Source organism: Artibeus jamaicensis, unplaced genomic scaffold (genome assembly GCF_021234435.1).
Source record: "Artibeus jamaicensis isolate MK-2021 breed Jamaican fruit bat unplaced genomic scaffold, CSHL_Jam_final scaffold_1964, whole genome shotgun sequence".
Lineage (NCBI taxonomy): Eukaryota > Metazoa > Chordata > Mammalia > Chiroptera > Phyllostomidae > Artibeus > Artibeus jamaicensis.
The window spans coordinates 5,167,309-5,181,634 of record NW_026522030.1 but is presented as its reverse complement, the minus strand read 5'-3'; the positions used below and the strand labels follow the sequence as shown (position 1 = coordinate 5,181,634).

At 47.1% G+C, this 14,326-nt stretch overlaps 1 protein-coding gene across 2 annotated transcripts in view; it reads left to right on the top strand.

Annotated features, from left to right (window-relative positions):
- The window catches only part of PAPPA (pappalysin 1), a 221,280-nt gene that overhangs the window by 187,049 nt on the left and 19,905 nt on the right, over positions 1-14,326 (top strand). For both annotated transcript variants that reach the window (XR_008389935.1, XM_037154716.2), the window contains exons 19-20: positions 1,051-1,160; positions 9,961-10,032. Coding sequence is in view for 1 of the 2 variants with exons in the window: in XM_037154716.2 (XP_037010611.2) it covers positions 1,051-1,160; positions 9,961-10,032 (182 nt within the window). In the remaining variant the exon portion in view is untranslated. The remainder of the gene's footprint in view (positions 1-1,050; positions 1,161-9,960; positions 10,033-14,326) is intronic.

Below are 14,326 nucleotides of genomic sequence, written 5' to 3'. Positions count from 1 at the left end.
TGGGCGTAGAATGGGGACCACAGAGGGTTCTGACCTCGTGGGGTTTACAGGGCAGGGGGGAAGAGAGCTGTTGCTACAATGTAACAGTCACCAGTCCCATGGGAAGGGGCAATGTGCCAAATTTGTCATGGGGGCCCGTGAGGGGGGTTCGGCCTGACAGGAAAGCATGGAGGTCTTCTCTAAGTGGGACAGAAGGGTCCGTAGTAATGCAGAAGTTGAGGAAGAGTGGGAAGGTCTGGAAGGCCCAGAGGAGGAAATGAATGCAAGCTCTGTGCCAAGAGAAAGCCCGGGGCTGAGAAGCTGGAGTGTTGTTCATGCGATCACCATTCACTGGCCGGTGCTTACTGAGCAGTCCCTGTGTGTCAGGCACAGGTTAGGCCCAGAGAGGGAGCTACCTCACCCCTGCCCTGCCAGGGCAGCCCTGTAACTGTGGCAAGGAGGCACCAGGTGGCCGGGCTCATGCGGGGGCGAGACTCACCAGTGCTGAACACCTCCCGCAGCTGCACACAGCAGGGCAGGTCTCCTGGAGGGTTTGAACTGGGCCTCATAGCCAGCGGGATTTGTCTGTGAGAAGGAAGGTGGCGGGATGATTCAGGAGAACAAGAGCAGGAAGACAGAGGCGAGGAAGTATGAGGCTCAGAGGGAAAACCAAGTAAGTGCAGGCCGCTTGGACTAACCAAAGCATGCATAAAGGTGTTTCGTGGGAAATGAGGTTGACCAGATCACGTGAGGCCTTGAATGCCAGGGAGAGGGGACTGGACTTTGTCCTGGATGTGGGGAACCTTGGAAAGGTTTTCAAGCAGGGGAGAAATAAGACCAAACGAGGCCCAGGGCCGATAAGCGGTGGGTGCCAGCTGGGTTGGAGACAAGAAGAGTCAGGGAGACCAGAGGCAGCCCCACTGGGGAGTTCACACTTTCCCACTGCTCTCAAGGGGGGCAGCCCAGTCCACTGGGGACCAGGGAGTGGCAGGGCCCACACTGTGTGAGAGCAGCCTGTGAGCACCAGGAGATTGGGGGCTTAACCGCCACCTCCCACTCTGCTTCCTTCAGGGTCTGAGTGTGCCACCTCATGCCTGGACCACAACAGCGAACCCATCATCCTGCCAGTGAACGTGACCGTACGCAACATCCCTCACTGGCTGAACCCCACCCGGGTGGAGGTAAGTGACGGGGGCTGCCCGCCTGGGGCTGAGGGGAGGAAATGACTGTGTTGAACACTTACTCTGGTCTGGTCCTGCGTTAACCACTTGACGTATGTTACAATACCAAATTTTCACACCTGCCTGTGGCTGGGGACTTGCTCCCAATCATTTCTCCAATCTTTAAGTATTTAATACTTTTCCTCTGTCTGGCCCTTTGCTAAGAACCTGTTCCTCACTGTCCCACTGAATTCTGCGACAGCCTGGGAATGAGAGGACTAATGTTTCTAGTGTACAGATGAGGAAACCAAGACATGAACACATAAGCAGAAAGCACAGAGTCAGGTCACACATCTGGATGTGTCTGTCCTTCTGGAAAGCCCAAGCTCATGAGAATGATGCTATTGGGCTTCTGTAGTATTGGACAAGCTCTTGGAAGGCCTTCCGTATTCCATAGCCTAGATCTCTAGTATCTTTCCAGTGATTTACTCATTTGGTAGAAAGCAATTGTGTGATATGGGGAACTAGTAACACCTATTGTTTATGAAGCACCTACTATGTTCATGTGCTCAGCACTTAGCACACAAGACAGCATTTAAACCCCAGAATAGTTTTGTGGGTTGGGGTGGGCAGCACTGTCTGTGTTCTCGACCTGTGGGCACTGAGATCTCAGGAGCGAGAACTCAAACCGAAGCCTATGCCCAAGTGCCCTGAGCTGCTCCAGGTGCCAGGCTGGTTGGCTCGGCCAGACCATGGAAACCTGGCTTCCTGGCAGCCAGTGTCATTGCCCCGTTCATCTTTCGGGCTGGACACTCCCACTTTCCTTCATGGTATCAGTGAGGGGTTCCCAGCACTGAAGTGGGAGCCTGCTCTCATCCTCCACAGCAACACACATCCCAGGCCACATGTACCAGTTCTGAGCATTGGCTCCTTACCCCGGAGAAAGTGGGAGAAGGGGGCAGGAGATGCGGGGCGAGGGTTCAGCTGTGGCTCCAGCCCAGCCTTTCTGCCTGGGGTGCCAGGAGGCCTCGCTGTCTGCCCGCCTGCCACAGATCATGCCCTGGATAGAACCCGATACTGGGTGTCCTGTTTCTCAAATGAGCCGAGGGCGTGATTGTGGGGGCTTACTCAGCACTCCAGGCCAACACACCTGGCGCTGGACCTGGCCACTCTCTCCCCAGTGTTCTCCCCGGCATTCTCCCCTCCTTTCTCCTTCCTCTTTCTTCTGCTGCTGCCCCATCTCCAACTTCATCTCCTTTTCCTGCCTCTGTTTTCACTGTTATTCTCTTCCCTCTCCTGATACGACTGTCACCTTGCTCTGCCTCTCCCACCACTTTTTACCCTCCATCAGCACCCCCTCCGTCGCCCTCCCCTCTCTCTGCCTATGATGTTCCCACACATCCACCAGACAGCCCCTGTTTGTCTAAGCTCACACTCCTTCACCAGTTTTCTCCCCTCAACATGCCTTTCCCATCCCTAACCCAGAGTCCCGCATAGATTCTCACTGAATGCCCCAGCGAATGCCAATGGGCTATACAAACCCAGCAACAGACACAGAGCCCTTCCTTCCAAATCCCAAGGATGTCGGCGATCACCAAGCCCAAGCCCCTCATTCTGCAATGGAGAAACCGGGGAGCATAGAGGAGGGGACCAGGCCAGGACTTCACAGGAGGCAGAGCTGGGATCTTCATGGTCGCAGCTCCTTGCTCGCCCTGTTTGCCCCTGTCTCTCCTACCCTGACTTCTCCCAGGGTAGACCCAGGAGACCACGCTGTACCCAGTACTGAAGGGCTCCTTTGCCTGATCTAGACCACGTTCCCCTGGCCCAGCTTCTCTTCCGGCTTTTTCTGTGCAATAGACCCCCCCCCACCCGTGGGTGAATTCCCACCCTTTTTCCTCTGTGAGCCCTGGGCACTAAAGAGTTCAGTTATAATTCACTGTGAAATAAATCCAGGGATTTGAAAGCCTGCGAGCCCCCCTCCCCAGTTGCCCACCCGCTGCCTGCCCGCCCCAACCCCCACCCAGTTCCCCGGTCTGCCGGCCTTTATTGATGCCGGCCTACAGAGAGAGCCATAACGAGGTTCAGACCTTCACCGGTCTCCGGAGGCCTCATTATCCAGGAGGAAAAAAATGTGGTAGAAAAAGGGAGGAGGGCGAAGGGCAGAGATTGATGATTTCCAGGAATACAGCAGAAAAGCTGGCCTCGGCTGCACACTTGCCCCTTGTGTGGGGAGAGCTACAGAAATAGAGCTGCTAGTGTGGGCTGAAGCAGGCCCTGGATAGCTGTGCCTTCTGCTGGTCTGCCTGTGAGGGCCAGTGCAAGGTAGACGGTTGGGGGCACGGCCCTGCTCCCACCCCTGTCACCTTTGTCCCAGGGTAAGACGTGAGGGGTCAGACCTGACACTTCACGGATGCCTACTGTGAATCGGCACTGGGCCAGGCACTTTCCATCCTTTATTTGCACCCACACCCCCACCACACACGTGTGCACACACACCCTAGGAGGTGGGTATCAGTCTCTGTCTTTCCAGTGGGGGAAGCAAGGTCTCAGAGATGGAAGCCTCATGCCTAAGAGGACCTGCAGAGGGCCCCAGCTCAGTCTGATGCTGTAGTTTACTCTTGCTACCCAAGGAGCCTCTCTTGAATGTACAATAATAATAATAGAGGCAAAACCATTTACTAACCACTTACCAGGGATTTGCTGGTAAATGGTTAGTGACCAGCTCTCCCCCTAAAAGTGAACTCTGATTTGTAGCATTTGCCACTTACTATGGTGTAAATATTCCCACCATGGAAGATGCCAAGTTTTCCAACTTGCTGTCACTGCACACAGTGTTAGGAAGAAACACTACGGCCTTCTGTGAGCCCATGCAAGCCGGCTGTAGCCCCCACTGGTGCCCATCACACAACAGGCTCTGTTTGAAACATTTTACACCTACTGGCACGTATGGAAAGAACAATGACTACTTAGATGAGTACAGTATCACCACTGAGATCATTTCTTATAACTAGTACACCAAAATAAGGACTTAGTGAAGGCAGCTCCATGGTTATCTTCTGTACATGGTATGCCCCTCAGTGCCTAGCACACAGGAGATGCTCACTAAACATTTCTAGTTGCTGAGTGACATGGCCAAGGTTCTAGGTCAAGCCCAGGAACCTTCTTGCTGTTCGTCCTTGGAAAATCCTACCACTCTTTAGGCCAGTTTCTCCATCTGTGAGACGAGAGATGGGCTGAGATCAAAAGTCACAAACTTAAACATCTGTAGGAACCAGCCAGGTGGGCTGAATGGCTGAAGCAGGCCAAACACATCATTTTTATAATGTTAAATACCTAGGTATATCATTCATAGTAGCAGTAGTATTTACTACAGGTATTTCAGGAAGACCTAGAGAAAATACAAGAAACACTCACGTACATACTACCCAATTAAAAAGACTTTTCAAGTACAGTTGAGGTTCTTTACTTCTAATTTTGCTATAATTTACACGGTCATCTTAAGCACGAGACTTGGTAAATGTTTATGTTTGTGTCCACTCATGAAACCAGCTCCCACACCAGTTTGGGGTCATTTCCAGCTCTCCGGAGTCCTCCCCTCTCCAGACCGGGCAATGCCCCCCTCCACCAAGGCAATCTTGGTTGATTTTCATTATTTAATTTATAATATAATTGACATATTAGATTACATTAGTTTCAGGTGTACTAAAATATTTTAGCTTTACTCTCACTAAGAACAAAACACTCTATCCCTCTTTTTTTAAAATACACCCCCATGGAAGCCTCCCTCCCAACACATGCACTTTGATAGGGATACAGAGAAATTTTTTTCCAGCCTAATAAGACAATACAATACAAAGTCAAGGAGAGATTGAGATGCCCCTCAGGCTGAGTAGTAGAGAGACTGCAGGGAGTGGTGGGGACTGTGGCAAACTGAGGACACAGGCTGCTTCCAAAGCGGGTGGCTCCAGGCAAGTGTGAGAGGGTGGAAACATGGGCTTAGGGTAGCCAGATTTTCCTTTTATTTTTCCTTGAGTACAAGAAATCTGGAGTTTTAAAAATATGAAATCTCTCATTTTTCTTAATATTGGCAAATAATGTTGACTTTTGTTAAAGACTTCATGTGCCAAACCAAACATTTCTGTGGGTTGTGTAGCCTGGAAGCTATTGGCTTACAACCTTCGAATGAGATAGACTCTTCTGGCCCTGGGCATCTAGACTTCAGGACTCAGGCTGTCTCCCCCCCAGCTCCTCAGGAGCACCTCCTGTCTGCCTTGCACTTCCTCTTGATCAGGGGTGCTGGGAGAGTTTCCCAATAGAAAATGCTGCCCACACCTGAGAGGTTTATAAGTCCTCTAGGTAGGTGGGACCTTGGATTATATAATGGCTTCTGAAAAAGGGATGGAAGCAGGAAAGAGAGAGGGAATTAAGGGAAGAAAAAGAAATCAGCATTTATTGACTAACTGTGATATGTCTCCATCACACTCCAATGAGATAAATATTATCACCATTTTATAGATGAAGAAGCCAAAGTTCTGAGAAGCTGCCATTGTCCAATTCACATAACAAATGTGGTTGAATCAGACTTTGAACCCAGGGCTAATTCTCCTGCATCCCTCCTGCAGGGCAACCACCTTACACGTTATAAATCACAAACACATGCAACACTCATAGACAAAGGATGCAGAATTCATTCCTTGAAGGGAAGGCTGCACCATGAAAAACCCTGCTGAGTGTGTACAAGTCAGAGGAGGAAGGGTTCAGAGTCAATATCCGATGTGTGGAAGGGGACATCACGTGCCCAGGAGGCAAAGCCCATAGATAGAGAGACGCGTCCAGAATCCACATTTCCGGAGATGTGTCCAGAATCCAGTTATGGGCACAATCCTACGTTCACTCACCTGCTTGTTAGTTCATTCACTCATTTGAAACCACGCACTGTGCACCTCATTTGAAATGGCAGATGGTCTTCTAGTACAAGGGATACAGGGTGGAAAATGCCTAGGCTCTCAAAAAGCTTACCCACACAAGAAAGCCAGAAGCTCAGTCACTGATAACAAAAAGCAAAAATAAGTGTTTCTTGGTTTGTTCTAAAAAGTTAAGTGATACAATACACTCACAGAAGGTCCCATAAACCAGGGAAAAAGTCAAGAAGAAATGACAGATCATCTTAGAAAACATCAGGAGGGGTGTCAGATCTGTGCCTCAGGATGAGGGGCCTCTTTTAGCATCACTTCTTATCTGGCTGGTCTGCCTGAGGCCCATCTTTTCTGGAACTCACCTTTAGACACCCCATCCTCTCCTAGATCTGTCTGAAAGCCTCTCCACCCCTTTGATCCTCGGTCTTTCCATCAGTCAGAAGAGTAAGCCATTTTATCTTTACAGCTTCAGGAGCTAGGGGAATTTGAAGTAGAATGTGGAATTTAAACTATAGACATGAAAAGCAAATAGATGATGGTTTAATTCCTGATTGTCATTGCCTGTGTGTACGATTTGGGGCAGGCTCTTTAAAGTCTCTGTGCTTCAGTTTCCTCTAGGGTAAACCAAAGCCAAAATTGGTACCTGTCTCATCATTTTGATAAGGATTAAATAGATGAAAGTTAGGAATTCAGGGTTTGGGCCGTAATATTTGCTTACTAGAGGATGTTGTGTTGATAAGAATATGGATAATGATAATGGATTGGTGATGATGAAGATGATGATAGCAGTGGTGGCGGTGTAGGTGGTGGTGGTGGTAGCTCTGGTGTTATTGATGACAGTGGTGGTGCTGGCGAAGGTGATGGTAATAATGCTGGTGGTGGTATTGATGATGGAGGTGGTAGTGCCGGTGTGGTCAACAGTGATGATGGTAATGGTGATGATAGTGGTGGCGTTGATGCTGGTAGTCACTGGAGCTAGAGACACGATGTATCCTTCCTATCACAAATGCAGGAAATGAAAGCCTTCTTACAAAAGCTGGTCTGAAGGGACTTGGACAGGGCTAGAGGTCCCACTGGCTGAGAGGTCTCACAGAGGAACAAGGCTGACATTTGAGGGGCCCCAGTGCGATCTCCCAACTTGTGGTATAAACAGCCTAGCCTTTCCTTCATCTCCTGTTGCTTGTCCCCTTTCCCAGTTCTCCTCACACACAGAGGGGCCCTGTAGTGAGACAGGTGGGGTATGCAGCCCTGAGGAATAGTGGAAAATCCACACACCGTGGAAAGATAAATAGGCTCATGCAGATAGTATAAAAGTCCTTTTTCTGAACTCACGTCAGGTAAACCTCAACTGACAGAAACGTGTACAACCACACCAAGACACTCCTACAGATGGATTAAGTTAGCTCCCAAATAAACAGGGGAGGGGTGGGCATCAAATCCCTAGTGGATCCTAAACCTGCTGTTTTTTGCTGCTTGAACCATTACCAAGTACCCCTCCAACATCCTTGAATTTTGGCTGGGAACAGACTCTCAGTCCCAGAAATGAATGTCTGGTTAAAATTTCCCGGAGAATGTCTCGTGGCTGGGAAGCAGCGGGCAAGAAAGTAGCTGAGCTGGAAGTGGGGAACACTGCGGGTACTCACGTTCCTTCATCTGGTCAACATGCATGTGTTTGCTGTGCTCCATGCCTGGTTCTGGAGAAAGACGCAGATGTCTAAAACCCAGGCTCTGTCCTCAGGAACCTTAAGTAGTCAGTCCTTTGGTTAACCATTTCCATATCATTTATTTCAATGCATTATCATAAGAAGAGTATGACATTTTCAGTACCCATTTAACAGATAAGAGAACCAAATGTCAGAGTGGAAATTGCAAAGCAATGTTAAGTCAGACTTGTAACCACACCTGTCCTACCTTGGCACCCAAGGTCTTTCCCCTTTGTTACCTTGTATGTGTCTCTTGGGAGCACTTCGACATGTCAATAATGGCAGTAGGGGGCTAGAGAGTAGGTTTCACCTTTCAAGACTGGTTTGCAGATTTTCAAGGTAGATTGTTTGTCCAAGACCTTTAATTCGGTATACACTAAACTGGTTCTCTAAACTACACACTGTGCTAGGCATAGTTAATGTTCTTCTGATGCTCTAAAAGAAAGGAAGACAAGAAAATATAGCCCATTGATAAAAATCTCTATCTTGAGATGGATCCATTCATTCATTCATAACATAAATATTTATGGGACAGCCTCCATGTGCCAGGCACCATTCTAGGCACAGAAGATCCAAGATGCTGTGGGGCAGAGAAAAAAGGCACCCAGCCTAGTCTTAGCCAGATCTCAGAGCTATGTGATTCCCTTTGTTCCAAGCTCACCAAGAAACTTAATTACACTTTGGGTCCCCTATAGGTCTGCCCTCAGGGTGAGAATGAGCTGATCACATGGATTTTCCACACTCTTGCCCATGTGACTGTTTATGTCTTAATTAAAATTAATCAACTGGCCCTCAGCCAGGAGAATAAGTCCCGATCATATGGACTTCTGTGGCTGGCCCCTGGCCCCTACTTCTCCTTGCAAATCTAAGCATTTGCCTCCAGGTCATTTTTATTTTATTATTTTACTTTTTAAAAGAAATCATTGTAATCTGGCATGAAAAGCCAAGCAGGTATGGTAGAAGAAATAAGAGAGTTTCTAGGATGGTTACCTTAGCCCCATTCCTGATGCTATTTCATATTCCTAGTTTTAGCTGTCTTTTTTTTATCTACTTTAAAAATTGTCATCATGCTGGATGTTATGAGCTGCCTTAAATCTTTTCAAAAACAATTGCTAGGTTCCAAATCATGGTTTCTCCATTTAACAGCTGTGTAGTTTGGGGGATTTGTTGTCCTTATGACCTGATATTAATGCCCAGCTCACTGCATGGCAAGAAATAAATAAGACAATGCATAAAGCAATTAGCACCATGAATGCATCCAATACATTTTAGTTGTCATTATCATAATGACAATTATTATTAAGAGAAGCTATAAATAAATACACGTATGGGTAACTATAAGCTCTGCCTGAGACTGAGGAAGGGGAAAGCTACAGAGGAAGGAAGTCTTGAGAAGAAATTTCAAACATAACTGAAGATTATCCAGGTGAAAAGGTGGGGGAAGCAGTTCAGTGGAGGAGAGCTGCAAGAATGAAGTCACAGGGCTCGGGTAGGAAGGTGGGGGCCACCTCAGGGAAGTGTGAGCTGGACCATATGGCATGGCGGCAGGTGGAGGCTGGAAGGGTTCTCTGGCTCCACAGGTTCTGAATCAAAGGTTAGTTCATTCATCCTCCAGCTCTCAAATAGCATTGTGAATTAGAATCATGCAGGGTCCCAGGCCTTAAACCATAGAGATGTGGGTTCATTAGATCCAAGGTGGCACCAAAGAATGTGCTTCTTTCGTATGTTCCCACAGTGATCCTGGGAAAGTGGTCCTCAGTATTATCATTCTCCGTGCTCTGCACTATTCTCCCACCTTCCTGCTGCAGACACATGCAACATACATATATCTCCACACATGCAGGCATGTATGCGCACATACATGAACACCCATACTCTCTCTCTACCCTTTCTCCCACCTTATCCTCAACTCTGTCCCTGAGTCAAAAATCAGAAACAAAATTTCAGAAGGGCCTTTCTGATCCTATCTCCATCCCTTCATCTGCTTCTTCTCAGCCCTTATTCCTGCCAGGGAAGTACAGAATTTTAATATTAAAGCTCTTGTTATTGCAAGTACCTGGGCAAATCCTGCACCTAAATGCTAAAGTGAGGTCAGAACTTGGAAGCTCCAAAAGGGGGGGGGGTGGTTGAACATGGTACCAACAAAGAGATGGCTGTCCCCCCAGAATGAAACCCATCTGACCTCTCTCCCTCTCTCCACAGAGAGTTGTCTGCACGGCTGGTCTCAAGTGGTACCCTCACCCTGCTCTGATCCACTGTGTCAAAGGCTGTGAGGTGAGTTCCTGGAAATGCATTTGCTGTTATTATTGTTAGCATTCTATTCATCATGGCTGCCACTTACTTCACCTGCTAAATACTGTAAATGCCCTTTCAATAGACTTGTTGGGCAGGAATCATCAATCCTATTTTATAGATGGTGGAACTAAGGCACAGAGATATCAGCAAACGTACTCAAAAACATGTCTAGTGGGTAACAGAATCAGGATTCCGAGCTCGGTTTTTCTGCTTCCTAAGCCTGGGCTCAGCATCATCTTGCATTTGTGAGTGAGAGTGGCAAGCAGGCCATATTGACTTAGCACCTGTGATATGCCAGAAATTTTACCAGCATTATCACAATGAAGTGTCATGGAACCAGATGAGCCAGGTCTTTTCAATCCCCACTTTACCGATGAGCACCTTACAGAGAGATCACTTCCTCTGCCATGTGCTTGCTGTTTACATGCTCTTCAACCCCATATGTAGACAGCTGAGACCCAGCCATTGAGCTGAAAGTGGAAGATACCCTTTGACCCATCCACTTTCTGACTTCACAGCCATGCCCTGGAACTTGGCATTATGGAGCTGCGTCTCTATGTAGCAGTGACCAGCTGGCAGGAGGGTACTTGGAATATCACCTCTGTTCTCAAGGGGGTGCTTTTCATATAATTGAAAGACATTTCTGTGTACCCCCAAACCCCTAAGAACCTGTGGTTCTTGGCTGGCAGTGAAAAGGAGACCTCAAATCCCACCCAGGCCAATGTCCAAATCTCTGTGGTTCTCCCAAGACCACTCAGGAAAATTCAGGTGAAAAAGACTAGACTAGGCTCTAGAAAACTTTGTATTTGATAAATTTCTTAGACTGTCAGAACCAGAAATGCTCTTCTAGGTCATCTAAACCTGACCTTTTATTTTAAAGATGGGGAAACTGAGACCTAGACAGTGGTTGATCTAAAATTTTATAGAATTCCTAAATTGGAAGAGTTCTCAGCGGGGTCTCATCCTAGTCAATTGTGGTCTAGAACGGGAATTGTGGGCCTGGCTCTAGACGGGGGATGGACTGGCCCTAGTGGCACAGAATAATAGACATGGAGCCAAAGCATGAATCCAGGTCTCCTGACTCTTAGGTGGGTGCCTTTCTTCTCCACTAGGTCATCCCCTGCTCAGTCCCCTGGCCTGTAAGTGTCACAAGACAGTCCCTCGGCCACACATTTTTTTTCTGTGTACTGGTTAGGGACCTTCTGTGGCATCTTCTCAGAGCACTTAACACTGGAGTCTTTAAGAACCCTATCCTTCCAAGAGTCAGCCAGGAATAGGAAAATCAAGGCCAAGGCCATGTGGCTGTTGCTTCCTCCTGTCTTTGTGGATTAGTCCAGCATTTCAGGAAAAGGAAGGTTGGGTTACCTGGGCACTCATTCTGCTGAGTTGGCAGTCTGTGCAACCAGTGTAACAGCAGAATTTGATCCCTCCTTTGACTCAGCAGTGGGGCCTAAGAGACCCTCACCTGCAGGCTCTGAGCCCTGCCAGTGATGCTTATCGCCTTTGCCCTTGCAGGTGTCCCTCATCTCCTTTGTTCCTTAGCTTAGAGCTAATAGTTTGTCTCTTGTCTGGGGCTGAAAAGTATGCTTAGAAGAGACGCAAATGCTGGGTCTAGAGAGGGGTCATCAACCTGGAGTGTCTAGAGTTAGCCAAGATCCAGAAAGGGTTTGGTACCCTGAGCCCCCAGCCCTCTACCCCAAGCTGTATCCAAAGTGGTCATTCACTCATTCATCCAGCTTCACTGAGTACCTATTATGTGGCTGACTCTACACTAGGTTCTAAGAATAAAATTGTCTTAGTAAAGTGAAAACAGTAACTGTGCTCCCCTGAGTCATTCTTGCCCCCATCTATCCATGCATCCACTTATCCATCCACTGCATCCATCCATCATTTTGCTAAATAAGCATTTAAGAAACATGTATTTGATACAGTGTTGCTTTAACTGACAGGCATTTTGCTGGGAAATCTAGGATATAAAAATGGGTGGCACACATCCCTGCCCATAAGGAACTCACAATATAGTAAAGGAAAAAGACAATTAAGGAGAGTATTCTAAAATACATACAGAGATTATAATCAAAGAAGTTCAGGAAACCATGGGAGCACAGAACATCTTGGGGATATTAAGGGAGGCCTATTAGAGGGTTAATATTTGAGCTATATTTTGAGGAATCACTTGCTTACATTATTAGGAGTAGCAACATGAGAATTACCAAAGACAGGAGAAATCTTTAAGTAGTATATCTTTTCACATGCCCCTTTCTCTGGAAATTTGCCTGTCTTCACCTCTAATTAATTCCCACTCATCTTAGGGTCTTAGTTGAAACATCCTTTCCTCAGGGACACCTTCATGAAGCTCCTTGATTAGGTCAAATCCTTCCACTCTATTCAAACAGTATCACGTACTTTCTTTCGTAGCTCTTATCAGAGTTGAAATTGGCCAATTAGATATGTGACTATTTAATTAAAGTCTCCCTCCTCACTAATGTGTAAGGTTTAGAGGAGTTGGAGCACTATATATACTGACTTACTCGTAGGTTTTTTTCTTTAGCACATGTGTAACAACAAGTAGTCATTCAATAAATAGGATTGAATAGAAGATGGACAGATGGACAGATGGATAGAGCTGTGGCTATAGGAAAAGCACATAGAGAAGTATAGCTAATAATAAGACTGGAAACTTTTTCAAGGGCCAAATTAAAAAATAGAACCATTTCATTCATTATTGTCTCTTTCTGAGATACTCCTGAGACACTCCTTTTGCATGCCAGTCCCTTTCATTCTAAGGAAGGGACATTTGGTTTCATTCATTAATTTGCTAATGTATGATATGAGGAAGAACATAAAGAACTGAGCCCACAGGCATATCTCCCAAGGCACAGAGAAAAGCAAAGGGCTTATCATGTGTTTGATGTCTGTGCCACTCTAATGTAAATGGAGTCATGTGTTTCTTATGTCAGCCACAAGGCAGTCACACCTCTGCTCACAGCCAAGTGCATGTGCACACACACATACACTTGAGTATAGGTTCCATTTTGATGGAGCTCTATACTCAAAGGCTCTAAGATCTTTTTTCGACACTGACAGGACAGTGATAAAATGGAACCAGGCACCATGGGATGGGGAACAAAAGACCCTATGAACTTGTAGCAGAGATGCAAAAGCCAGGGATGCTGTCTAGGATGGACTCCTGTGAGCTTGGGATGGGACAGAGAAGCCAGGCTAGGAAGGAGAGACCACTAAATCACAGGAGTTGTGCTGGGATGCAAGGGCCTTAGCCAACAGATGACATCTTTCCCATCAATGAGGCACTGAGCATTGGAGACTCCAACCCGAACTTTTATCGTGGGGGTTTCACTGTCATCTGCTTTCTATATATTGAAGAGTCACACAGTATTGCCTTTGATGGGAGGAAGGCAATGCTCACTGCTTTGAGAAATCAGTGGACTAACCCTGTCTGTTCAGTACTGGGAGTCCTAAGGCTCAGAGAAGATGGTTTCACTTAGACAAAACCATCAAATAACCACCCAGCTGGCTGAAATTTAAAGTCTTGAACCCAGGTTTCTTTAAACCACTGATAACTGCCTTCTTGCTATGCCAATACAATTGCATTCCATTGCAAAAACACCTCTAAGATCCAAAGTTGTACCCAGCATTAAACTAGGTGATTTGGAGACAAAGATGAACTGGATATTTGCCCATGTCTCTGAGGAGCTGAGGCACATCCACAGACCCTATAAGACAGTGTGCTAAGTGCTCGGATGGGGAGATACAGGTGCTTGGGGGTGGGAGTGGGGTGGGGCTGGGAGGTTGCAGAGACTTCTGACTTTCCCCTAAGATGGCTTTGGGTTCAAATTAGTGATTATTTCACTCCATCATCTTTTCCTCCTCTTTGGAGCATCACAGAGTTAGAGGAACAGAGGGGAAAAAAGAAATAAAGCAGTATGTGACAGAGCCTAGAATGGTAGAGAGAACATGGAGCCAACTCAGATTTCAGTCATCCTCTGCCACTGCCTGCATGACCTTGGCCAGTGCCCTTTCCTGCTCTGACTCTCAGAGTCCCCATGTGTGAAATGAGACTGGCGATGCCCCCACTCACATGGTGTCAGAGAACAGAGGAAGAAAATGGACACAAAAAGCATGTGACAGCAGCACGTCTGCACTCCTGTGCGAGAGAGGAGGAGGTCCACAGTCATGCACAGACCACTGTGCCAGATGCCTATGAATTCTAACATTGGATCTTTGTAATTCTTGGGCAGTTCCCACTTAGCTT